We start from the raw sequence: 27,995 nt of genomic DNA, 5'->3' as shown, positions 1-27,995 counted from the left end.
GCTCAGCGCAAATACACAGAGACTCAGCTGACCTCCCTCTGTCTGGATCGGCTGCCTCAGACGTGGGAGCCAGGTGTCCCACAGAAATGGACATGGCAATGCCTGGATGGCGCCTTGTGTGAAACTGCCTCTGAAGTGCTCCATACTTCTTCACTCAGAAAGTCACTGTGCTTCTATGATATCGGTAACACCGTTGTAACTCTGTTAGGTTGTACCTTACTCTGAACAGCACATTAGTCATGGCCTTTGTCATAGAAGTGTCAGGGTTTCATACCACGTGCCAGAACACGCGATGTTCAGGCTCCTCTGAGAACTGTTCCCAAAACTTGACTCGATTTGACCAGTGCCTCCTAGGGACTGGACTCTGGGCTTGTTGAGGAAGGGGTGCAGCCTGTCTCACGGTGTCATTTCTCTCTTCTCTCCCCACCTCTCCCTCCATACCTCCCTGCCCTCTGCTCCTCCACCCCTAGTGCATTCCCAGAAACAGAATCGACAGACCTGCGTCCGGAAGAGCCTCATCTGCGCCTTCGCCATGGCCTTCATCATAAGCGTCATGCTGATCGCGGCCAACCAGATCCTGCGGAGCGGCATGGAGTAGCATAGCAGGCTGCCGCCACCACGCCGCTGCGTTCCCAGCTCACTGCGCATGCGCATGCCCTGCAGGCAGACTGATCCTCCTCCAAAAGCAGATGCGGATGATGCAGACGTGGCACAGGTCACCGGAGAGCCCCAGGTTGCAGTGCAACCGGTGTTGCAAATCCACTTCATCTCCTTGGCAGGGACACAAAAGGGCTGTCTTCAATGCTTTAACGGTTTTGTTTCCTAATGCAATAAATAGCCCTGCAGAAACTCTGAAGAGAAACTTCCTTTTCATCTCCGAGTCCCAGTGGCCCAGAGAGCAAGAGGCGTGAACACGCAGTCACCTCCTCGCACCATTCTTTCAACCCAGGGGGCAACTAGAGACCCCCGAGGGCAACGTTCAGTCCCAAGGGGCTGACTTGCGGGTTGTTACAGAAGAGGGGGCTCTCCATCTGGGCCTGGCTTCCTTCCTCTACCCAGTGGAACCCCCCCCCCAGGCATGAGGGGAAAGCCATCGGATGGGGTGCAGCACCTGGCGGCCTGCAGCTGCCCCCCTTCGCTTCCGTTCTTACTGCCTTTTCTACAGGACTCTTGTTGGCAGAGTTGGGGAGCTCTCGGTTTCCATCTGCACTTGGCTTTCTGTTCCTCGAGCCCATCGCGCACCAGCATCTTGGAATCTGCAGAGAGCCTTCCTCCCAGCTTTGCTGCCTGTGCTGCCATTAGAGAAAAAGTATAATCATGGGCATCTCTATACCATAGACATGTAGACAGACCTCTTCATGTGTGACATCATTCTTCCCTAATTGCTTACTCCTGATATAAGCTTGTCCTCTGACATGGGTCCCTGCCTCTTTTGGGTGGGAGAGGTAGTTTGGGAGATGGGGAACGAGACCGGTGGGGAGGTGTTGCAGCCCACACCCCTGTCGTCCACACTCATGGAGCCCAAACACGTCTCCTCCACGCCAGAAGTTAAGGTCCTCTGCGTCTTACCTTTTTCTCATCTTACAGTTTGCTTTGTAAGTTAGTCTTCCACAGATAAAAAGAGAAATACAGTCCAGAGTGGAAAGATGGAAAGATCAAACAACTGTGTTTTACATAACATCTTCTGGCATTCAAATCCTGCAACTGACTCATGTCCATGAGAAAAAAAACAGAAAGATATTAATAAGCCTAAGCTTAGCCAATACGACAGGTAATTTATGTCTGTCTGCAGAATACTTCTGTTGGGGAAGGGAACTGAATCCAGCAGTCTGTTTTTAACACCATTTCAAGTCTGTAATTTCCTGACATTTCCTAGATGTCACATTAGCCACCACAGTTAATTCAAACTTACATAGTCTGATTAGCCAGTAATCTTTCGATCTAATATTTCCCTTTGTACTTTTCCAAGCTCAGGTCTTTATTTCTGTAATGGAATTGTCTTGCTCCTCTTTCCCTCCATTGCGTCCGAAAGCTACATGCTTTCCCCCTCTCCTTTTCCCTCTTTGTTCCAGTATTGAGGCGCCAGAATCTTTCCTTTCTCATTGCAGCTGGGTAAGATTTTTTGATGTGGTGTGTGTTTCTGAACCCCTCGAGCCTCCCCTTCCTCTCAGCTTTCTCCCTGCTGCCTTCTCAGACTTGGAGCTTCCAAAGTCTCAGTTTAGGGTCTTCTTCCAATTCACCGCTGTAAGCACTTCAGGCAATAGCCTGGGGGTAACTACAGGAATTTCCCCACTGTGAGAGACAGTGCAAATATTCATGATGAGCACAAGAAAAACCAGGGTTTGAGCCATAGTAAGAGGAGGAAGCAGGTGTACGATTCTGAGAGCCCAGGGGTTTGAGAGGCCCTCTGTGAAAATGCTTGGGGTCCCGCATGTCCCCGCCACGGAAGGCAGCAGCCTGTCTGCCCTCTGCCTGCCCTGCCCTGCCACAGCATATCCTGCACCTCTGCCTCTCCTCTCTCCTCTTGCCTGAGATGCCACAATCCTCAGGATGGGAATCCTGAACAAGAACATGTCCAAACACAGAATACTAATAGGACAACTTCATCCTTATCTCCTGCCCAAAGCAGCTGGCCCTCCCTCTTTCAACTGCACTTGGTGGGGAGACCCTCTGAACCACTAGACCATGTCCTACTTGGGGGTGGGGTGGTACAGGATCCTAAGGAGACTGGATAGAGACCCCAGGGATGATTCTTAAAGGACTTTGCCTCATGCGAGGGGATTGCAATGCTGTAGGTGTGGCTGGACTTGAGGGCTAAAAATGAGTACTTTTTCAAAGGCCGCTTTTCTGCAAGTCCTTCTGCCTCCCCCTGGAGAACAGGGACCCTGAAGGATATGAAGGTTAGCCTTCGTTGAAAGAGAGGTTAGCCACCATGCAGAGCTGCACATGAAAAGGAATCTGGAGAGGCACCCTACACCGTCCTCAGCACCCTCTCCCTAAAGAGGCCTCCTCTCTCTCACAGTGGCCCAGTGACCAGGAAGCCAGTCATCCTACCCAGGAGAAAATCCAGGAGCATGCATCCCCTGTGTGGGTTGCTAGGGACAGAGGGCACCAAGGAAGCCACAGAACTCGCTTTGATGGGCTAGAAGTTCACCTCCTCCATGGTCACCTCACACTTGGCTCCATGGCCTGCAGCTAGGTGGAGACAACCCAGAGCGGTGGCATTCTTGACACTTTGGGAGCTAAGAGTCACCTGGTGACTTACTCCCTGGTTGCTTTGCCTGGACGTCTGTCAAAGGAGTTGGGCTTCTTTGTCAGGCTGCTCAAATGCTGGCTTCCCATAGCTCCGCCCCAGTCCTGTCCCCTCCAGGGCCTCACGCACATCAGCACCTTCACCACACACGTTCTGATGCACATGGATAAAGACCCCAGAAGTCCAGTCCCCTGTGAGCAAGGTGTGCCCTGTGGCCCCAGAAGGAGGTGACTTCTGCAGGAATGGGAACAGAGGACCCAACTCTCCCTCTGTGCTCCCAGCTAATAGACATAGTAGTCTATTATGAGGCAGCTGAGTGACTGGCAAACTGAGCTTGGCTCATTCTTGTCACAAGAATGGGTGCCACCGCAGACCACACTGTGATGATCAAGGAGGCATTTTGCTTGTGAGACAAGGGGTACAGACCCTGATGCCCTTGGCCCCCAAAGAAGCTGTCACTCATCACTGCAGAAGCAGACAGAGCCCCCTAACAGGACCCAGCATGGGAACTAGGAGCAGTGGTTTCCAGAATGTGCGTGGGTCCCATGTGACCAATCTGTTAAAAAAAAAAAAAAAAAAGGATGTTGTCATGGCAACCTTTGCATTCCACACAGAGTTTGCCAAGGCACACAAAAATAGGGAACATTTTCTTAAAGAACACTTGAGTTCTGCCTGATTGCAACCTGACTCCCTGCATCCATATCCTGCTGGTGGGGAAATTACCCTCAAAAAATCTCGTGGTTTCTCTGCCTTTTCCTTTTTATGTTTCAACCTGCCCTTCCATTTACTCAGGAGAATGGGAGTTACCTGTGAGCCAGGTGGCATCCTCCCCCATCCTCCTCCTCCCCTCCTACTCCACTTCCCAGGGCCCAGGGCAAGGACCCCTTGATCTGGGTGAAAAGTCAGAAATGTCATCTGGAAGGGAAAATATATTTTAAGCCTCAATCTTTAAAAGCATCTGTTTGCCTGTTAAGAAGCTCTCCCACAAGCCAGAAATGTGAACTGAAGTGAACCGAGGTCCACATGTGGTCTTAAGCAATCCCAGTGGTTTCAGAAGTTTGTAGGTGTTTTATTTGCAGAAAACAAGATGTGTAGTGTGAGTCTTCTTTCTTGATACCTACTCCTGTCTCAGACTGTCCATGACAAATGGTCTGCTCTCCGATAGTTAGCCAAAAGAACTAGTGAAAGATGCAAGCTCATTTTGATAATGCCCCTCCCAACCACCCATCCACAGAATCATAAAGTGACATAACTAAGAACTGGGCGAGAGAAATTTATCTTTTATTCCACATGCCTTCTCTAGGCTTATGTCCAGACTCACGTCACGAATCAAGGAGATTTAGCTCTGCACCAGTACCTACAGCCTCTCTGGGAACATGTGAAGGCCTGACTAGGAGAACAGGGGGTGACTGCCCAGCACAACCCGTTGGGTGGCTGGCCTGGCCGTGGCTGGCTGCGAGCCGGAAAGCTCTGTTCTGCTGAGTCCTTGCTCTCCAGACTATGGAAGGTGCAGAGCCTCGCTTTTCCCAGCTGCAGGTGCCAAAGCACAGGTCCTTTTACTGCACTATTTCTCCAAAAGCCCATAGTCATCGTGTTACTCTCCTTGTTCCACTGAGATATAGAGAAGGTCTGGAACCCCACAGCAAAAGGAAGCGCCCCTTTTCTCGAATGCCCTGATGATGCAGTGGACGGGGTATGAGCTCCTAGGTCCTGGCACATACTGGTTGAATTACCAGGACTGCAGACTTGCTTTCCCCGAAGAACATCTGTCTGAAATGACCTCAGGTCAGTTTTCTCGTGGCCTCTTCAGTGACCCCACAGAGCTAAGTGTCTGTAACACAAAGGCCTTGCCATAGCCGTTTCCCTCACCACCTCATGGTTCAACTCCCCCAGAAGGGAAAAAGAAATCCATCAGAAATAGAAAAGAAACAGTGTTCAGCAGCTAGGGTTTTCAACGTGAATTATTTAAAGCAATGGCAAAATGGAGAAGGATTTGGGCAGCCTCTTACAGACCCTGTCTCCATGACAATTTAAATGTCAGAACTGTTCAGCTTCACTTCATACTTCCTTTGACTAAGTCACTCAGGGGACTGTCCTTAGTTAAGTGGCCTTGCCAGAGACACTTGGTTTGGAGGAATAAGGTCAAGTACACAAGCCAGCCAAACATTTCTCTTAGTATCCTGTCTCATTGCTAATGCACATGGCCATTTTAACAGCTATGGTTTCTACTTAATATTGATTTGGGGCCCTTTTCACATGGTCTCAAGGGACATGACAACAATGCTCAAAACATCTTAAAAGCAAAATTAATTTGACTCAGTTGGCTTGAAATATAGCCACAAAGAATCAGTTTCCGCCAGTCCCACAAAGACAGACCTCTGTAACCAGAAAAGACTTGCCGCCCCCTGCTCCCCCCACTTCGGGTGGCTGTGGAACACAGTGCCCCTCCCCCTCCTTGCTGGCAGAGCCCTCATCCACCTCCTTTCCTTGAGCATGATGGCTTGGCATTCGAACTGATGCTTCTGACATTGTTAGAAGTTATCGTCCAAGTGAAAGGATACAGAGGCTGGAATTTTCCAGTGGAGTAGATTCCAGGGAATGCAAAATTCAAGTGTGATGTTGCTCCGTCCCTGGACCTGAGAGAAAAAAAGTGTTTAAAGGGCTGCAGAGGCTGGTCTCGAAACATGTCCCTGTATATCTGGCCTACTTTGGGAACATACAGGGAGCCGAGGGCCACGGGCGCTGCTCATCACCCCAATCCCAATGACATGCACTGCACACTTCAAGACAAGGCTGGTCGCTCACCTTTCCTTGGGGGATGTTGACATTTGCCCTCTCCCAAGGCTCCCTGTCTGGGCTCAGACCTGGTGAACTGAAGCCAGGAGAGCACAGCTTAGAACCAGAAGCGTGGGCAGCACTGCCAGCTGGGAAGGGCACAGGAGGCAGGACCCCAGGTGCCCCTGCCACCCACCAACCAGGTAATTTTGAGTGACTTCCCTTCTTGGCCTCAGGTTTCTCATCTCTAAAGAGGAAAGGTAAACCAGATGACCCAGAAAAGCCCTCTCATTGTGACTGTTTGTCGGAAACAAATACAAATAAATGCCTGCATTGAGAGGGTCCGTGTATCCCCTACGAATTGCATCAGGGACTGACAGTTTCATTTTTAACACAAGTCCCAAAAGGCAGTTGTAATAAAGTATCTCTTTTGGTGTCCATTGTGTATAGGTGAACCAATGCAATTGGCTTATGTCAAATACGTTGTGTCTTATGGGCAATAGGTTTTATTTACTTCCTAAGGTCATGCTGATTCGAGGGAGCATCAAGGATGTGTCCTGGCTTAGCCAGAGTGGAAATGAAGGGAATTTGATCACCTCGCCACAGGTCACATGAATCGGAATACGTACAGAAGTGGGGTGAGACAAAGCCAGAATCTGAAAAAGATGCTTGTTTCTTCATCTGAGAAAGCTTAACGAAGCTACTGAATAAAGAGCACAACTTCTGGTCATTTCTTTCTTTCCTTTTTTTCTGGCTACTGGAACAGCAGTTCTAGTATATGTGATTGTGGTTTGTAATTATTTGTAACACTGCTGAAGGAAGAGAGTCACAATCTCTGGTGATTGTCAGGAATTAGACTGACAGTCTGGGGAGACCAGCTGCCTGCAATTGTCCCTTAGAAAGCTGAAGAGTGATGCTAAGCACGGGTGCCTGCTGTAGATGTGGCCCAAACATGACGAGGGGTAGAGGGCAGGAAGAGAGGGGCTGCAGGAGCCACGGAAGCCTTCAGCCCCCCGCCCCTTAACAACACGACACCCTAGCTTGCTGTCCTTTCTTCTCTTTGTTTTGGTTGTAAGCCCTGCTGTTCTTACCTGGAAAGACCTAGATTGGCCAGGAAAGGGCCCTTTCAGATCCTGGCGGAAATGTATAGAAATCAATGTATCTCAGCTCGCCCCAAGGAAAATCGAGAATATTCTTTCTTTCTGACCTGGAAATCAGGTTTCAGGGGTCCTTGAATGGCTTCTTAGTGCAGTTTGATTTTCTTCCCCAGTTCTGAATCCAGGAAGAATCTATTTCTCAAGGACTAACCAAAGACAATGCCCTTGGAGGGAAATCAGACATGAAAATCTGGTCAGGGAGTGGGTTGGCAAATTGTCATCTATTGGGGGTGGTCACTGATCCTGGGGGTCATTACTGAGACGTGATATTTTTCTCAAAGCCAGTAGTAAGTGGCTGAATGCAAATCAGAGTGCAGCTGAGGACTATGTAACCCACATGACTGGAGCTTGGCAGCTCTCCTATCCAGGATGGGCCACGAGGACTGAAATCCTGGGTCACAGTCTTCCCATTTTACTTCATTCTCATTCCACTTTTTTTTCATTCATTATTGGTTGATGATTTCTGCTCTTCAGTGATGAGAGAGTCAGCAGACTAGTCAAAAGAAAATCTCTATATAAAATGTAAATATTAATATAAATTATCATGGCATGCAACTTACTGATCAAATGAAGCATATATTATTAATGTTATCTTAGTGTATAAAGGAAAACTGACTGCCATATTTACCAAATGTTTTCTCTAACCAAACCTGTCTGTAAATATATAATCTGTATAAAAAAGCAGAGTCTAATTTAGCATTATTTATGCAATAGAAAAAATAAAAGGTTTTTGTTTTTTTTTTGATGAGAGATTCAGTTCATTATCTGTGGTGTAATTTACAAATGAGTCATGAATTTCATTCCTGTAACCCTGAAGGGCCACCAGTTCTGTTGGGATGACAGGCCAGTATTGTCCCCTCCCAAGAAGCAGCCAAGGAGAACGCAATGAGGGATGTGCTCCTGGGGTAGGGAATGATTGACATAAGGAGAAATAAGCTAACTATGGAGCATATGGTGAAACATACAAAGTATATCTGGCCAGGGAACAGACAATATAATTAAGAAAACTTTGCAGACACTCAAGCTAATGGTATCTTCCTTTTGGGATTCCATTGGCTAAATTCTTCGCAACATTAGCATTTGGGCCTTGCATAGCTCTTGCTTAAGCTTTTGGAATTTGTAACGTTATTTGAGCTTCTTGGACATAGAAAAAAGACACCCACTCCCTTATATCAATAAGGAAACAAAGGGGACCAAAAGGTTAGGTGACTTGGAAAAGGGCAGTAGCTTAGATCCTCGAATTTGGACCTGAAATCTCCACGCACCACGAAGGTATCTCTTATTTTCTTTACTTTTCAGTACTGCATTTTTCTAAATGTCTTGTACCTAAGCCAAAAATCTGAGTTTCCAGGGGAGTAGGCTCTCCCAGCTTCTCCCAGGGTCCCCAATTTTAAGTATTGCAATTTATACACTTTCTCGGTAAATTTATGAAGTAAAATCACTAAGCACTTGTTACTGCTTAAAAATTCTAAAAACAGAGTATTCTAGGCACAAAGCACATGTTTTCCTCTCTGTTAAAAGGGGCCTCTGGCAAATTCCAGTGAGATAATAACTTGGATTTTATCCTTTCTGATCTAGGTTTTAAGATTGTTTTTTAATTTTTATAAGGGAGCATGAAGTCATGAATATTCATTCTCCTGGGGTACTTACCCTAGCAGGAAGTGTCTTGCAGAACAAAAGGCTCTTTAGGACACTGACAACAGAACTCAAGTCTCTGACACCTGACTAGAGAGAGAACAATTTAGAAAGTTGGAAACTAATTACCCAACATTGGCCCAAACTAGATAATACGCAAGATAAAACAAAGCTTGCTCTTAACATGTGAACATGTCTTTTAATTCTAGTGGGCTTTTCCATACTTTAGCCCATAAGTGCATTTCGAAGGCTTTTCTCCCAGATAAATGTTTGTCTGTGGTCCGGCCATGTGCACAATTAGAAAGCTATGCTTGTCACTTCTGCCAGTTCCAGAAGAGTCTACTTGTATTATAGCACATATCTTGGCCTTGAGTGGAACAAGCATGGTGCCTGGGCTGACGTGAACACCCGAGGCCATGTTTCCAGGCCTAACACTCGCTGATTTCATTTCACCTCAGCACACCTGGGCTTTAATTGCTGGGCAATAGGCCAGGAGAGGAATCCACTGTGCTCCAGCCTAATGGGGTGAGAGAACCCAGGTCCTGCGGCATCACACTGGCACCATGCTCTAGCCCCCAAGTGTAGGCCAAAGTGCGGCCAGAAGGCTTTTCTGGCTTTGGAGATCTTCAGCAATCATTGCTGCTGCTGTGCTCAGAGTGGGCAAGGATCCTGCTCTCGCTGCTGATCTCCTAAGATGAGGAAGGAGGAAAGAAGCTGGTGCCTCCTTGCAAAGATGACATGCTGGCCCAGACACTTTGGGGCCCATCACCCCAATCTGGCTCTCATGACCTTTGTCTCCCACTGTCTCCCTGTCTTTCCTCTCTCCTCTCAGGATAGTTTGAAGTTAGCTGAACTTCAGTGACCTCCATGGCAGTGAAACTCCCTGCTGCCTCTGGGAATTGCCTGGGGAGCTTTAAGAAATGCTAAGTCCTGGCTGGCCCTGTCCCAGATGCTCTGATTCCATTGCTCTGGGATGCAACCTGGGCAGCAGGGAGTTTTGCCCTCCAGCTGATCCAAATCAGGGCTGAGAACTAGAGCAGTGAGTTTCTACTCTTTTAGATTTGGGTGATTTCCGGAGAAGCAGGCAAGTGGTTCTCAAAGTGTATCACCTCAACTAGAACCTGGGACTTGTTAGAAATGCAAATTCTCACACCCGGGAAGTCAGGGGTACTAGAGGTGGAACATGGCAACAAGCCCCCCATTGTGAAAATCTCTGTCTTAGTAACACTGTTCTTCAGAATCGTGGACATCACAATTAATACATAATTACAATATTATCAGAATCACCTGGTGCTTTATAAATGGAAGGATACCTGGGCCTCACCTCAGACCTGTGGAATCAGAACCCCAGGGGAAAGGATTGCTGATGGGGTGATTTAAGGAAGCCTCGGGGGTATTCAGAAGGGAGGTCTGAATTAATTCAGCTCAGCAGCCTGAGCTGACAAGGCTGGAATCAGGAACCACTTCCCGGGGTGACTCCTCAGCAATGCTGCTAGATCCTAGATCTCAGGGCGTATTTCCTGGAAGTGGTTTCCATGTTGTCACCTGCAGTTATCGCTCACATCTGCTAAGCACAGCAGCAGAAACCTCTGCTCTCCCTACTGGGAAGGAGCTGCTGGCTTGTAAACTGAAGGCTCTAATGGTCTTCCCTTCTGCCTTTCAATGTCAAAGCCATGGCTGCCAGGCTGTCCCTAGGAAGCCAAGGGGTGGGAGTGGATTATGCAGAATGCATAACACTCCTCGACTTTTTCCTAAGATTAATTTAAATGAGAACAGAGTAAAACTGATCACATATAAGGAGTGGATTGTATTGTGTGTGGGTTATAACAATAAAGCTGTTGTAAAAGGTGAGCATGAACATAGCCTTGAAAGAGAAAAAGAAGCAAGAGATGCAAGTTAGGAATGGCTCTGGGCCTCTTGTATGTATGTGAGCCTCCAGGCATGATCTGGGCATCTGCAGAGTCCATCTTCTGTCAGTCACTTCAGGTAGAAGTCCTGCTGACCAGGCATGGGCATGACCCCCACCCTAGGGGCCTCTCTGCAGGGGCCTCCTTCACCCCCAGCTCTCCTCAGGCTTCAGGAACAAAGAGGACCCAGTCTGATCTGTGTGCATTTGAGACTCTGTGTTCCAGGAACCACATGGACTGGTCAATGTCACTCCAGTGCCAGCCCCCAGCCATCCGTATAGCCGTCCCCCAGCCCCCTAGTCTGTATAGAAGAGAACTTGGATGGTGGGGGGGCATTAGAAGTGTCTGCAGTGCCATCATGTAAGGGAGGAAATGGGTTGTGCTGTGACGTCCAGGGCAGGCTGTGCAGAGTCCCCCAGGTTACCTGTGATCCTGGATGGACAAATGGCCTCAGCCATGGGACTAAAATAAGCTTCTTAGCCACAGGGCAGCTGGTTTTGCTCATCACTGTATTCCCAAGCACATAGTAGGTACTCAATAAATATTTGCTAAACAGATAAACAAACCAGATTATCTCGCATTGCTCAGACATCCAGTCTTTCGGGTAGCACAGGATTCCTGTGCTCTCCCTTCTCTCTGCGCATTTCCCCTCCTGCATCCTCATGCCCCTGCTTCCCATGCCCTTGTCAAGTCAGGTATACACTGTGTTTACATCTGTACTTGTTTTGTTTTACTTCCTCCAGCCTGTCAGGAATTCTATATCCTCTGTGAAGAGCCAGGGTCATTCCTCTCAGCGTCACCTCGAGGGTGCTACCAGCTGGATATGGTGCCACACAGCTGAGCTGTCCTCTGGCTGGAAGAGAAGCCCATTGCCCTCCCTGAGAGCCACAGCGTCAGTGCCCTTGGCTTGGTCCAAGCAGGGATCTCAAGGGCTTCACAGCCTCAACGTATTGCCATGCTGGGCTGAGTTGGGTGTGGTTCTGACAACTGCTTCATCCAGCCTCCTCCTTTCACCTCAGCAGGTCTCCATCAGCACCTGCTGACGGCCACTCCCTCCACGTAGAACCAGCCCTCAGTAGGTGGCCAATGCTTTAGAGACTCATTCAAGTAACTAGCAAGTGTCTACCACATACTGATAGGATTCAGATAGAGATACAAACAAGACACCAGCAGTTTTTAGTCTAGTAAAAAGAACAGACATGTAAGACTGCAATTATAACCCAGGGTCAGAAACCCGATGGAAAATTCACTACAGAAGATTATAGCAATTTAAAGAAAGGAATATCACTTGTTTAAAAAAGTATGCAGGTTTTTTTTTATCTATACTTGTGAAATATTTCAAACACACAAAAAATAATATGCCGAGACGTCATCAAAATGGCGGTGTGACGTGAGCCTCTATAAAGCTCCCCTGGAATTTAAAACTAATCGAGCAACAATAACTCCACACAGGACTCCCTGCACAGCAGACAGGCAAGAAGAAGAGGCCCACTACTGAATTCACCGAAAGGTGGGCGAATCGCACGAGCAGGGGAGGATGGAAGGGAGAAGTGCGGAGACAGAGCCACGCGGGTGCAGGACACAGACCTGGCTCAGTGCTCCGAGCTCGCTGCATCCCGGAGCTACCGCAGCTGCGGGAGAGGGAAGAACTCGGACTGCTAGGGCTCGGCTTATGGCCCACAGGGCTGAGGGGACAGCATATAACACGGCTGAACCCAACGCTCACGGCAGAGACCTCGGAGCAAAGACTGAGGGAAGAAGGCTGAAAACGGTGGTTTAAGCCCTCACTGCCGCAGAGAACAGAAGCCTTAGGCACTGAGACTAGCCGCTCCCTCCCTACCCTCCCAGAGCTCACCCCGCCCCCACCTGCCAAGTGCTAGAAGCGGAACAGTAGCAGGGTCAGATCAAAAGAACAGAATACTTGCTGTTCTGAGAACTGTGGACCGCAGACACAGATTCACAGCCCAACTAGTTCTGGCAGAGGGGAGGGAGCTGTGGAAGCAGGACCAGCTGGGGTGGTGGTCGCCATTGCTCTGGGCCACCTCTCACAACTCCCACCTATCTGAGCAGATCCTTGCAGGAGTAAACAGAACTACTGAAATATATGGGCTCTGAATCTGGTGCAGGAAGAGCTTTGGAACTTCAAAAGCTCTCTGCATACCCACACGGACAATGCGCCCTATGACCCAGGCGACCTATTGACAGAGGAGAAACCCATCTCCCAGGGAATCCCATTGTGTGAGAAGCTGGAATAGTGCAGAGAAAACATAGCACTACCGTGTGAGACAGAAAAAAAAGCCTGCAATCGGAGAGAAAATAAAACATTCTACCAACAAGTACTGGAAAACAAAAGAAAGACTTCTTCCTATCAACCTGTTGCAGAGCCACTCCTGTAGATGTCTAGGAAGAGAAATAATAAATCAGTAATTGCCATGAATAGCCAAGGCAACAAGACAGGTCAGAAAGAAAGTGAAAAGACTCCAGCAAAGGAACTTAAAGATATGGAAATATGTGACTTAAATGACAGAGAATTCAAGATTGCAGTTCTGAAAAAACTCAATGAGATACAAGAAAACACAGAAAGGCAGTTTGAGGAACTCAGAAACACAATCAAAGAACAACATGACCATTTTATGAAAGAGATTGAAATTTTTAAAAAGACCCAATTAGAATTTCTGGAGATTAAGAATACAATAGGAGAAATTAAGAATGAAATAACCAGCTTAGGTAGTAGAGTTGACCAGAGGGAGGAAAGAATCAGTGACATTGATGATAGAAACCTGGAAGAAAGGGACTTGAGACTTAAAAGAAATGAAAGAACTCTACAAGAACTTTCTGACTCCATCAGAAAGAGCAATATAAGAATAATGGGCATACCAGAATGAGAAGAAAGAGAGAAGGGAACAGAGAATATATTCAAACAAATTGTCGATGAGAACTTCCCAAACTTGTGGACAGAACTGGATCCTGGAATCCAACAAGCAAATAGAACACCAAATTACCTCAATCCCAATAGGCCTTCTCCAAGGCACATTGTATTGAAGCTATCTAAAATCAACGACAAAGAAAGAATCCTCAAGGGAGCCTGGGAACAGAACGCAGTAACCTACAAAGGAAAGCCCATTAGATTATCATCAGATTTCTCAGCAGAAACTCTACAAACCAGGAGGGAGTAGAACCAAATATTCAAACTATTGAAAAAGAGAAATTATGAGCCAAGAATAATATATCCAGCAAAGACATCCTTTAGATATGAAGGAGGAATAAAGACCTTTCCAGACATAAAAAGGTGAGGTAATTTTCTAATACACGACCTGCACTACAAGAAATACTAAAGGAGGCTATTCCACCACCATCAACAGGGACAATTTGTGGCAACCGAAACATAAAAAGGGGGAGAGTAAAGGCCTGAACCGGAATATGGGAATGGAGGAAGTAAGCGTGCTGAAGAAAATGGAACACTCTAAATATCAAACTTTCTTTTACATAAACTTAAGAGTAACCACTCAAAAAAAATCCAGAACTGAAATATATGCTGTAATAAAAGAAGGAACACAGGGAAACATAGAATACCACCACACAGAAATAATAGACAAAAACAAAAAGGCGAAGAAACAATGGAGACACAGCCTTACCAGAAAACTAAAGATAGAATGACAGGAAATCCTCACATATCAATAATCAACCTAAATGTGAATGGACTGAACCCACCAATAAAAAGTCACAGAGTAGTAGATTGGATCAAAAAATTCAACCCAACCATATTCTGTCTCCAAGAGACACATCTCAGCTACAAGGACAAGCATAGACTCAAAGTGAAAGGGTGAAAATTGACACTCCAAGCAAATGGTACCCAGAGAAAATCAGGTGTAGCCATAATGATATCAGATGAAACAGACTTCAGGATGAAAAAGGTATCAAGAGACGAAGATGGACATTTCATAATGGTAAAGGGGACTATACAACAAGAAGACATAACAGTCATGTTTATGCCCCCAATCAGGGAGCACTGAAATATACCAAGCAACTACTAACAGAACTAAAGGGAGAAATTGACCAAAACACAATTATACTAGGGGACTTAAATACATCATTGACAGCTATGGATAGATCATCCAAACAGAAAATAAGTAACGAAATAGCAGCCCTCAAGGACACATTAGATGAAATGGACATAAGTGACATATATAGAGCACTTCATCCTAAAACATCAGACTATACATTCTTTTCTAGTGTACATGGAACATTCTCAAGGATAGACCATATATTGGGACATAAAATCAGCCTCAGCAAATTTAAGAAGATTGAAATCCTACCAAGCATATTCTCTGATCACAAGGCTTTGAAATTGGATATCAACAGCAAAAGAAAGCAGGAAAAAACACAAAGACATGGAGATTAAACAACATACTTTTAAAGACTGACTGGGTCAAAGAAGAAATTAGAGGAGAGATCAAAAGATACATAGAAACGACAATAAAAATACATTCTACCAAAATTTTTTGGATGCAGCGAAAGCAGTGTTAAGAGGGAAATTTATATCATTACAGGCCTATCTCAAGAAACAAGAAAAATCCCAAATAAATAACCTCATGTTACACCTTAAAGAACTAGAAAAAGAACAAGTGAAACCCAAGGTCAGCAGAAGAAAGGAAATAACAAAAATCAGAGCAGACCTAAATGAAATAGAGAACAAAAAGACAACAGTAAAAATTAAGGTGACAAAGAGCTGGTTCTTTGAAAAGATTAACAAAATTGAGAAACCCTTGGCTAGACTGACAAGGAGAAAAAGAGAGAAGACCCTAACAAAATCAGATATGAAAAGGGGGAAGTTATCACGGACACCACAGAAATACAAAGGATCATCCAAGAATACTATGAAGGAGTATATGTCACCAAATTCAATAACCTAGAAGAAACTGACAAGTTTTTAGAAACATATAGCCTTCCAAAGCTGAACCATGAAATACTGGAAAATCTAAACAGACCGATCACCAGTAACGAAATTGAATCAGTCATCCAAAACCTTCCCAAAAGCAAAAGTCCGGGACCAGATGGTTTCACTAGTGAATTCTACCAAACCTTCAAAGAGGATCTAATACCAACGCTGCTCAAACTCTTCCAAAAAATTGAAGAAGAGACAGTACTCCCTAACTCATTTTATGAGGCCAACCTTACCCTGATACCAAAACCTGGTAAGGACAACACAAAAAAAGTAAACTACAGACCAATATCTCTGTTGAATGCAGATACAAAAATCCTAAACAAAATTCTAGCAAATCAAATACAACAATGCATTAGAAAGATTATTCATCACGACCAATTGGGGTTCATCCCAGGGGCACAAGGATGGTTCAACATCCGCAAATCCATCAATGTGATACATCACATAAACAAAACAAAGGACAAAAATCATATGATTATATCAATTGATGCAGAAAAAGCATTTGACAAGATACAACATCCATTTATGATTAAAACACTTAATAAAATAGGTATAAAAGAAAAATAGCTTAACACAATAAAGGCCATATATGACAAGTCCTCAGCTAATCTCATAATTAATGGTGAAAAACTTAAGCCCTTTGTTCTACGTTCAGGAACACGACAGGGCTGTCCCCTATCACCTCTGCTTTTCAACATAGTGTTGGAAGTCCTTGCCAGAGCAATCAGGCAAGAGAAAGAAATAAAAGGCATCCACATTGGGAATGAAGAAGTTAAATTATCACTCTTTGCAGATGACATGATGCTATATATAGAATACCCTAAAGACTCCACCAAAAAGCTATTAGAAACAATCAACGAAAAAAAAGTTGCTGCCTGCAAAATCAACATACAAAAGTCCATTGCATTCCTATATACTAACAATGAAATCTCAGAAAAAGAAATACAAAAAACAATTCCTTTTGCAATTGCAGCAAAAAGAATAAAATACCTAGGAATAAACTTAACCAAGGATGAGAAAGACCTATATGCTGAAAACTACAAGACATTTTTAAAAGAAATTGAAGAAGACACAACGAAATGGAAAGACATTCCATGCTCATGGATTGGAAGAATCAACATAGTTAAAATGGCCATATTACCCAAAGCAATATACAGATTTAATGCAATCCCCATCAAAGTCCCAATGGCATTTATTAAAGAAATAGAACAAAAAAATCATCAGATTTGTTTGGAACCACAAAAGACCCCGAAGAGCCAAAGCTATCTTAAGAAAAAAGAACAATACCGGAGGTATCACTTTCCCTGACTTTAGCTTGTACTACAGGGCTACAATAATCAAAACAGCATGGTATTAGCAGAAAAACAGACACAGAGACCAATGGAATAGAATTGAGAACCCAGAAATAAAACCACATAAATATGGACAGATAATTTTTGACAAAGAAGCTAAAAACATACAATGGAAGAAAGACAGCCTCTTCAATAAATGGTGCTGGGAGAATTGGAATGCCACGTGCAAAAGAAGGAAACTGGACTGCTATCTGTCACCATGTACCAAAATTAATTCAGAATGGATCAAAGACTTAAGCATAAGACCTGACACAATAAACTGCATGGAAGAAAACATAGGTACTAAACTTATGGACCTTGGGTTCAAAGAGCACTTTAGGAATTTGACTCCAAAGGCAATGGAAGTAAAAGCTAAAATAAACGAATGGGACTATATGAAACTTAAAAGCTTCTGCACAGCAAAAGAAACCATCGACAAAATAAAGAGGCAACCAATTGAATGGGAGAAGATTTTTGCAAACAGTGCCTCCGATAATGGGCTAATATCCAAAATATACAAGGAAATCGTGCAACTCAACAACGAAAAACAAACAACCCAATTGAAAAATGGGCAGAGGACCTGAAGAGACATTGCTCCAAAGAGGACATACAAATGGCAAATTGATATATGAAAAAATGCTCAACATCACTGATCATCAGAGAAATGCAAATAAAAACCACAATGAGATATCACCTCACCCCAGTCAAAATGGCTATCATCAACAAGACAAATAGTAACAAGTGTTGGAGAGGCTGTGGAGGAAAAGGAACCCTCATACACTGTTGGTGGGAATGCAGACTGGTGCAGCCGTTATGGAAGGCAGTGTGGAGGTTCCTCAAAAAATTACTAATAGAATTACCATATGTCCCAGCAATCCCTCTTCTGGGTATCCACCCAAAAAATCTGAAAACATTTATACATAAAGACACATGTGCTCCAATGTTCATTGCAGCTTTGTTTACGGTGGCCAAGACATGGAAACAACCAAAATGTCCTTCGATAGATGAATGGATAAAGAAGTTGTGGTATATATACACAATAGAATACTATTCGGTGGTAAGAAAAGATGATATAGGAACATTTGTGACAACATGGATGGATCTTGAGAGTATAATGCTAAGCGAAATAAGTCAGACAGAAAAAGCAGAGAACCATATGATTTCACTGATATGTGGTATATAAACCAAAAACAACAAAAGAACAAGACAAACAAATGAGAAACAAAAACTCATAGACACAGACAATAGTTTAGTGGTTACCAGAGGGTAAGGGGGGTGGGAGGTGGGAAATGAGGGTAAAGGGGATCAAATATATGGTGATGGAAGGAGAAGTGACTCTGGGTGGTGAACACACAATGGGATTTATAGATGATGTGATACAGAATTGTACACCTGAAATCTATGTAGTTTTACTAACAATTGTCACCCCAATAATTAAAAATAATAATAATATTAATAATAATAATAATATGCCATATTATACCTATAATTCACATTTAGCAAATGTGACTATTTTGACTGAGATATCTCTCCCTGTCTTTCTTGCTATCCGCCTCTCTCAAAATAAAACCTTGGAGATGCAGCTAATGTTCCAGCCCAATTCTATCATTCTCCCTTCCCTTCTTCTGATGTGACCACCTTCCTGAAATTGTCCATTTCCATCCAGATTTTTGTAGGGGGATTATTGGAGGGATACAACAAAGAAGATAGCCAGACAGAGGGGGACAATGCATCCCAGGCAGAAGGATCAACATGTGCAAAGGCCCAGAGGCATAGCACATTCAGCTGAGAGACTGGTTATGAAGACTTTATATTAGTCCAAGGGAGACATGATAGTGGCCTAAACTCAGGAAGTGAGAGTGGGGGTGGGGGTCAGGAAAAGAGGCAGGACCTGATGATTGATTCTGCATGTAGCTGGATAGGGAGACAAGGAAAGGTAAGTATCTGGGTTTCTGCTGTGAGAAGGGGTAGGGGAAACATTGTATTGAATTGAAGTCATCATTAATCTGAGATACCTTTACGGTATCCAAGTAACGTCAGATAGCAGATAGAGAGGTCTGAGCTGTACAGCTTTTGCTGAAGAAAACAAACAAAAAAAACAATTGGAAGGTCGGTCTGGTCTGTCTGCCCCTCTAAGAACTAGAGGAAAAAGCACCCAACTAGAGGTTTGTTTTCACACTCTTCCCATCCGTTTTCCCTCCTCTCCCCCCTTGTGGCCAGAGATACAACTGCAGCCTGTCTTGGGTAGTTGCCACTGTTCAAACATTGGGCTTAACCTGTACCAACTCTTCTGGTAAATTGTTCACTTTTCTTCCTGTTCTTTGATATCATATAGAACCAGCATCAAGCTGGCTCTTGAGGACTGGGAAAATTATGGAGTTTCACGCCAGTGGTAGGTTGGAAGGTGGGAATAAAATCAAAGCCATCTCTGAGACGGTAAATAGGCTGGTGTCATGGAGACAGAACATGGTGCCTCAGTTGCCTGCGTTGCAAGAAATCCTGCTGATGACTTTGCCATCATTTCCTTTGTAGCCATCGACTTCCCCCAAAATTCAAGTAGTGACTGTAGGGATTTTCTAGGGCCTATACAGGCAGAAGTTGTGGCTGTGGTCTTAGAACACCATCCTAAGAATCTTTCTCTGCTCAGCTCATATGAGCCGCCCAGCACCGACTTGTTAAAGCCCTTTTACAAAGCATACACGTAAGTAGTTCGTCAATCACATTCTCAGCCATGACACTACCACGCTTCCTCAAACATTGCTAATCTTGACCTTAGCTCAATTATTTAATAGATTCGTTGCCAAACTTGGGTTTTCATAAATGATTTCCAGGAAATGTGAAGGTTGAAATCAAGTTTAACTCATGTGATTTTGCTCTTAACTTGAGTTTCCTCTGTGATTTCTGGAAGATCATGCAGCTCGGACTTCAGCAACCTCTACTGGTTGATTGTTTTGACTGTAGAAAGCTCCAAGGTAATCTATCCTATTAAACCCAAAGAGAATCTTGGCAAGCAAGAGTTTCAATATCAGCCCCCACAAAAGAATAGTTTATCTTGCCTGAGAAGTATAAAATCAAATATCCATATCATTGGAGTAGATTTTCTTTGCTTAGTTTTCAGAATAAAATATGCTTTGAACTCCTTTCCCAGAAGTTAAAAAAAAGAAAGTTAAATTTCTTTGGTTGAGTCATTTTGGCAAGACCACTGCCCCTATCTTCTCTCTGTAAGTTTGAAAACTTCAGAATTTTTGTGAGAGTGTCTGAGTGCTGAGCCATTTCCCAAGTGTCCTCACTGCAATTGTGTATCACCACATGTCACTATATTAAAGGCCCTGAGAATCAGTTTATACCCACTTGTCAGGATAAAAACCTTTAGTGTAAGAACTGATGTGATATATGAGACCTTCACAATACAACTTGATTATTGGAATGACTTCTGGCTTTATATGGATGCTTCTTAGTTTCTAAATATATTTTAGCTTAACTACAAGAGATTTATATACCTGTAGAGATTAGTATCTAGCCCTTCTTCACAAGAATCCTGTCTGCCATTCCACAAAGGAAAGAGAGACAGCTATTCATGGGGAGCAATCTCCTGTTTTCTTATCATGGTAATTTTCTCTGCCTTTCCTTACTTCATTGCTTCTACAAAACGTCATAAGCGTTGTTAAAAGATAATGCTTCATTTTCTCTCTTCCAAATTTCCATTAAAATAATCATGAAGATGTAAGAATAGAGGGAAAAGCACAACACTGGAAACCAAAGATAAGAGTTTAGAGGGAAGTTTCTAATAACCACAGAACCAATGAGACTGAATGAAGAAATTCAATGGATCATCAATTCATGTTCTACCTTCTGAGCCATAATAACTGCCAAATCACAAGAGGTAAGGAATCTACAGCCAGCTTAAAGTAAAACAGGCTATGATTCACCTCTCTGATATAATAAGGGTCCCCTTTTCTCCATTATCCCACCCAGCTGTGACTTCAGGGAACCAGAAACACTTCATCCTAGGCATATTCACTATTTTCTCTTTGAACTCTTCTGGGGAAAACAGGCTAGAGCCTAACAGATGATTTTTTATCAGAGACCACAAAGACCAAAGCTAACAGGGTGGTAGGATGATGCATTTACAGTGCTGAAAGAAAATAACCCAAAAAACTATTAACCACAAGTTTTATATCTAGAAAGGATATATGTACTTTTGTTTGTAACACCTTTTTCTATCTGATTTAAAAGACAACTGCATAGAGCAATATACAGTAAATACACAATGTACTCGTATAAAGGTATAATTTGTAAAATAAATAAATAAATAACACCATGGGGAGATGGAAATGTATAGGAGAAAATTTTTTCATACTATTGAAAATAAGTTTGCATTAATCTGACCTCGTTTGTTATAAATTACGATGTTAACTGCAATTACATCTTAGTGGCTTCTCAGGGAAGCCACTAAGAAAGTAACTCAAAAAATATAGTAAAACAATGACAAAGGAATTAAAATGGTACACTGGAAAATCACTATCTAACACAAAAGAAAGCAGGCAATAATGAAGGACTGAGGAACAAAAAAGACATATAGGAAACAAGTAGTAAAATGGTGTAAGTTTTTCCTAATTAGTAATTACATTAAATGTAAATAGATTAAACTCTCTAATTAAAAGACAGAGATTGGCAGAATGGATTAAAAAACAAAAACAAACAAACCATGATCCAACTATGCACTGTTGACAAGAGACTTACTCTAAGTTACAAATATATGTTGAAAGTAAAAGGATGTAAAATCTTACTCCATGTAAGTCATTACAGAAGATGGTGGCCAAAGGAAATTCAGGAATCTGTCCCTCCACCTAAACAACTGTTAAGCTGGCAGAAACTGTCTGAAATAATTAGTTTGAAACTCTGGAGTCAATTAGAACACTTGCAGTGTCCAGGGGAAAGCTTGATGAAGAAGCTAGTAAATTTCAATAAAGTCCAGTAAGTTATCACCTTTTGCATAGTGGCTACCATTCCCCCATGTACACAGCAGGAAGCTGTGGGAAGAGCAGCCAGCATTCCTGATGTGGCTTGCTGGAGCCAACATGGCCAATATGAACCTTGTTCTCTAAATATCAGGATTGTGTGTTTTAAATTATGATAGTTGCTTTTGATTGCTGAGGGGCTACACAGAGGTCACACACACAAGCTGAAGTGGTTTCCGTGGAATTTAAAGAGACAGTAATTGTGAGGATTTTTTCCCCCTTTTGGAGCCAGATATTTAAGGAAAATTTTGTCAGGTCACTGACAGGCCGTAGAGATAACAGAACAGAAATTTCAGTGATTACACACAACAAGGAATACACAGTTTGCAAAAATGGTTTGGAAAAGTCACAAATGGACATCCATAGCCTTCAACAAACAAGATTTGGCAATCCCTGAGAAGTGGGAGAATTCTATCTCCAAAGTTTCAACAACATAATATGTAAATGTTCAGTTCTTTACAAGATATTATAAAACATACAAAGAAACAGGAAAGTTTGGCCCATTCAAAAGGAAAAAAATAATTTGGCAGAAACAATCCCTAAGGAATCCCAGATATTGAAAGACGTTAAATCAACTGACTTATATATGTTTAATTAGCTAAAAAAAAAAAAGGGGGGGGCAGACAAAAAACTAAGGAAAATCAGGAAAACAGTGTATGAACAAACAAGAATATAGGAGAAAGTACAAAAAGAACCGAAAAATTTCTGGAGCTGAAAAATATAATTACTGAAGTGAAAAACTTAACTAGAAATATTCAATAGCAGAGTTGAACTGGCAGATGAAAGGATCAGCAACCTTGAAGATATGAACATTAAAATTATACAATCAGAGAAACAAAAAAGGAAAACTAGAATGAAGGAAAATAAACAGAGCCTGAGGGACCCATGGGACTCCATCTAACACATCTACATATGCACTGTAAGAGTCCCAGGAGGAGAAAATAGAGAGATAAAGTAGCAGAAGAGTTATTTGAAGAAATAATGGTATAAAACTTCCCAAATCTGAGGAAAAACATAAATATACACATTGAAGAAGTTCAATGAACGCTAAGTAGAGTAAACAAAGAGATCCATATCAAGACATATTATATTCAAGTTGTCAAAACCCAAAGACAATGAGAGAATTTTGAAAGCATCAAGAGAGAAATAACTCATCATATACAAAGAATCCTCAAAACATTAACAGCTAATTTCTCCTCAGAAACCATGGAGGCCAGAAGTCAGTCAGATGACATATTAAAGTCCAGGAAGAAAAAAATTATCAACTAAATATTCCATATCCAGCAAAACTATCTGTCAAGAACAGATAAATTAAGGCATTTCCACAAAATCAAAAGCTAAAGGATTTTATTATAAGTGGAACTGCCATATAAAAAATACTAAAGAGAGTCCTTCAGACTAAATTGAAAGGACACTAGAGAATAACTTGAAGCCATAAAAAAAAAAAAAAAGAACACTGGTCATAGTAACTACATATGGAAATATAAAAACCAGTATTATTATACTTTTGGTATGGTTTGTAATTTCTATTTTTCCTATATGATTTAATAAGCAATAAACAATAGTCATAAAGTAATAATTAGAAATTTATATTAATTGATATGCAATGTATCAAGATATAATCTGTGACAATAAAAATATAAAGGGAGAGAGAAAAAAATTATAAGAATGATGTTGGTGTACTATTGAAACTAACAGTATTATTCAAGCTAAGATGTTATAAATTTAAGATATTAATTATAATCCCTGAAGTAACCACCAAGAAAAAAACTAAAAAGACACAGAAAATAAAAGAAGGGAATCAAAATATGACATAACAAAAAGTCAATTGAATAACAAAAAGGCAGAATTGGAGGAATCGAAGAGCAAAAAGTATGTTATATGAGGTCTGACAATTAAGTTCATGAACTTGTTTGAACAATGTTGCTAACCTTTTTTTATATCAGACGGATTATTCATTATGAATTTGTACCAACTGGACAAACAGTTAACCAAGTTACTATTTGGAAGTGCTGAAAAGGCTGCATGAAAAAGTTAAATGACATGATCTTTTTGCCAACAATTCATGGCTCTTGCATCACGACAATGCACCAGTTCACACGGCATTGATGGCCATTCCAGAAAAAGAGTTCCAAAATTGCTTTGAAGGGTGGACTAGTGCATAGCTTCTCAAGGGAAGTACTTCGAAGGTGACCATAGTGATATTCAGCAATGAGGTATGCAGCACTTTTTCTAGGATGAGTTCCCAAACTTATTGTCTGAATTGTACATAAAAGAAATAGATAAATGGCAGAAGTAAATCCTTCTTGATCAGCAATCACATTAAATTTAAATTAATTAAACCTTTCTATTAAAGTGAAGAAATTGGTAGATTGGATAATAAAACAGGATCCACTATATGATATCTATAAAAGACTGACTGTAGATATAATGAGGTTAAAATGAGGACATAATGAGGTTAAAAGCAAAAGGATGGAAAAAGATATTCTACGAAAATGGTTACCAAGAGAGAACTGGAGGGCTATACTAAAACCAAAAAAAATTAGAGTTTCAATTTAAAAAGGTTATAAGAGACAAAGAAGGTCATTATATATTCATAAAATGTTTGATCCAGCAAGAAAATATAGTAAGTATGTACACAGACCTAACAACAAAAACCCAAAATATATTATGAAAAAAAAATAAACGAGAGAGAATTGAAAGGAGAACTAGATAGTTGTATAATAATAGTTGGAGATTTCAATACTCCGATTTCAATAATTTATAGAATAATCAGACAGAATATCAAATAAATAGAGAATTTGAACACTATAAATCGAGTAGACTGAACAGATATATATAAAACACTACACCCAACAACAGTAGAATATACAAAACTTCCTATGTGAAGGCAGAAGTTTATACAGGTTAAACCATATGTTAGGACACAAAACAAGTCTTTATAAGTTTTTAAAAATTGAAGTTATACAAAGTATCTCTTTCAATCACAATGGAATGAAGTGAAATAACAGCAGGAAAACTCAAATATTCACATTATGTGGAAATTAAACATCACACTCCTAAACAACCTATTTTAAGGAAGAAATCATAAGGGAAGCTAGAAAGTGTTTTGACATACATGAAAGTAAAGACACAACAAACCAAAACTTAAGAGATGCTTCAAAAGGGAAATACATAGTTGTAAATGCATACGTTAGAAAAGATGATAGATTTCAAATCAATAACTTAACTGCACATTTTATAGCACTAAGAAAAGAAGAGTTGACTAAACCCAAAGCTAGAAGAAGGAAGGAAATAATTAAGATTAGAGCACAAATGACACGGAGTTAGAAAATGATAGGGAAATACAATGAACCCAAAATTTGATTCTTTGAAACTTTCAATAAAATTGAAAAGCCTTTAGCTAGATTGACAAAGAAAAAGAGAGAGGTTTCAAATTACTAAAATAAAAAATTAAAGTGGGGCCATCACTGCCAATTTTACATAAATAGGTAAGATTATAAGAAAAAACTATGAAAAATTGCAGACACCAATTTAGAAAAGCTAGAAGAAATGGAAAAATTCCTAGAAATGCACAATTTATAACAACTCATAAAGAAATAGAAAATCTGCATGGATTTATAACTAGGGAGGAGACTAATAAGTAATCAAAAATACCTCAAGAAAGTCAGCTTCACTGCTAAATTTTAACAAGCAATTAACATGCATACTTCTCAAAATCTTCTGAAAAACTGAAGAGAGAACACTTCCTCTCTCATTCTATGAGGCTATCATTACCCAGACACCAAAATTAGACAAAAACATCACAAGAAAATAAAATTATAGACTAATAATATCTATTATGAATATTGATGTAAAAATCCTCAACAAGATACTAACAAACTGAACTCAGAGGCACATTAAAAAGATTATACACCATGGTCAAGTATAATTTATTCTTGAAATGCAAGGATGGTTCAACATATGAAAATCAATCAATGTAATACACCACATTAAAGGGATGAAGGAGAAAACATATGACCATCTCAATTAATGCAGAAAAATTATTTGACAAAATTCAAAACTATTTCATGATAAAAATAAGCTAAGAATAGAAGGGAACTTCCTCAATATGGGAGAGGCCACATCTAACCATTGCTAACATCGTACTCAATGGTGAAAGATTGAAGTTTTTCCCCTAAAATCAGGAACAGGACAAAGATGCTGACTTTCATCACTTCTAGTCCACATAGTACTGTTAACTTTAGCCAGAGGAATTGGCAACAAAAACAAAAGAAGTTATTTATGTTGTTTCTAAATTATTTCTGTTCACAGAAGGCATGGTCTTATGTGTAAAAACCCTAATGATTACACACACACACACACACACACACACACACAGTCACACATGCACACATAAACATAGTGTTAAAGTTAATAAATGAATTCAGCGTAATTTAATGACACAAAATCAACATGCAAAAATCATTTGCATTTCTATATACTAGCAATGAACAATTCAAATAGGAAGTAAAGAAAACAATTCCATTTACAATAGTATAAAAAAGAATAAAATACATAGGAATAAATGTAACAAAGGCAGTACAAGATTTGTACACTGAAAACTACAAAACATTTATGAAAGAAATTAAATAAGACATAAATAAATGGAAAGACATCCATAATCATGGATTGGAAAACTTAATATCCAAAGTTATATATAGATTCAGTATAATACCTAATCAAAATCCCAAAGGTGCTTTTAAAAAATTGTTTTTGCATAAATATAAAAATCGCATCCTTAAATTCATGTGGAATCTCAGGGGGCCAAAATAGCCAAAATAATTTAAAAACTTACTACAAAGCTACAGTAATCACAACAGTATAGTACTGACATAAAGACAGAAACCAATTGAATACAACATATGTCAACTGATTTTTGACAAGGATGCTAACACCATTCATGCGTAAAAAACAGTCTTTTGAACAAATGGTGCATGGAACACTAAATGTACGTGCAACAGATTGGACCCTTGCTATATATCATATACAAATGTTAACAAAAGGATGAAAGACCTAAAATTAAGAACTAAAACTCTTAATAAAAATAGGAGAAAATATTCATGCCATTGGATTTGGCAATAATTTCTTAGATATGACACCAACCACATAGACAATTAATGGACTTTATCAAAATTATAAACTTTAATCCTTCAAGGGACACTGTCAAGATAAGAAAAAACATAACCCACACAATGGGCAAAGGATTTGCAAATCATATCTCTGATAAGAGATTAATATTACAATATATAAAAACTCCTGCAGTTAAAGACCAAATGTCAAACAACCTGATTAAAAACTGGGCAAAGATGTAAATGGACATATCCCTGAAGAAGATATGCAAAAGGCCAATGAGCACATGAAAATATGCTCAACGTCATTAGTTATTAGGAAAATGCAATTAAAACAACAATGAGATGTTACTTCATACCCATTATGATGGCCATTACCAATGAGACAGCAAACAACAAATGTTGGTGAGCATGTGAACTAAATGGAACCGTCATGCATTGCAGGTGTGAATGTAAAATGGTACAGCTACTGTGGAAAACAGTTTGGCATTTCTTCAAAAAGTTAAACATAGAAATACCATATGATCCACCAATCTCACACCTAGTTTATACTCCAAAGAGTTGAAAGCAAGGACTCTAAAAGATATTAGTTCACTGATGTCCACAGCACCATCATTCACAGTAGCCAAGAAGTGGATAATTACTCAAGAGTCCATCAACACACAAATACATGAACAAAATGTGATATATGCATACAATGGAATATCATTCAACCATAAAAATGAATGAATTCTGATGAACATGGATGAACATTGAGGACATTATGCTCAGCAAAAGAAGTCAGAGACAAAAAAGTAAAATTGTATAACACTTATGTGAGGTACCAAGAATAAGAAAATTCACAGAGATGGAAAGTAGAA

The 27,995-nt window shown here is 41.2% G+C and overlaps 1 protein-coding gene across 5 annotated transcripts in view; it reads left to right on the top strand.

Moving 5' to 3' along the window:
- Nucleotides 1-5,809, top strand: part of CALN1 (calneuron 1) — a 656,133-nt gene extending 650,324 nt beyond the window's left edge. For all 5 annotated transcript variants that reach the window (XM_033110564.1, XM_033110567.1, XM_033110566.1 and 2 more), the window contains one exon: nucleotides 471-5,809. In XM_033110564.1, the coding sequence (XP_032966455.1) occupies nucleotides 471-598 (128 nt within the window). In that variant the 3' untranslated portion in view covers nucleotides 599-5,809. The remainder of the gene's footprint in view (nucleotides 1-470) is intronic.
- The last annotated feature ends 22,186 nt before the right edge of the window (nucleotides 5,810-27,995 follow it).

This window comes from Rhinolophus ferrumequinum, chromosome 7, assembly GCF_004115265.2.
Source record: "Rhinolophus ferrumequinum isolate MPI-CBG mRhiFer1 chromosome 7, mRhiFer1_v1.p, whole genome shotgun sequence".
In the NCBI taxonomy this organism is placed as follows: domain Eukaryota; kingdom Metazoa; phylum Chordata; class Mammalia; order Chiroptera; family Rhinolophidae; genus Rhinolophus; species Rhinolophus ferrumequinum.
This window is presented reverse-complemented; position numbering and strand designations above follow the sequence as displayed.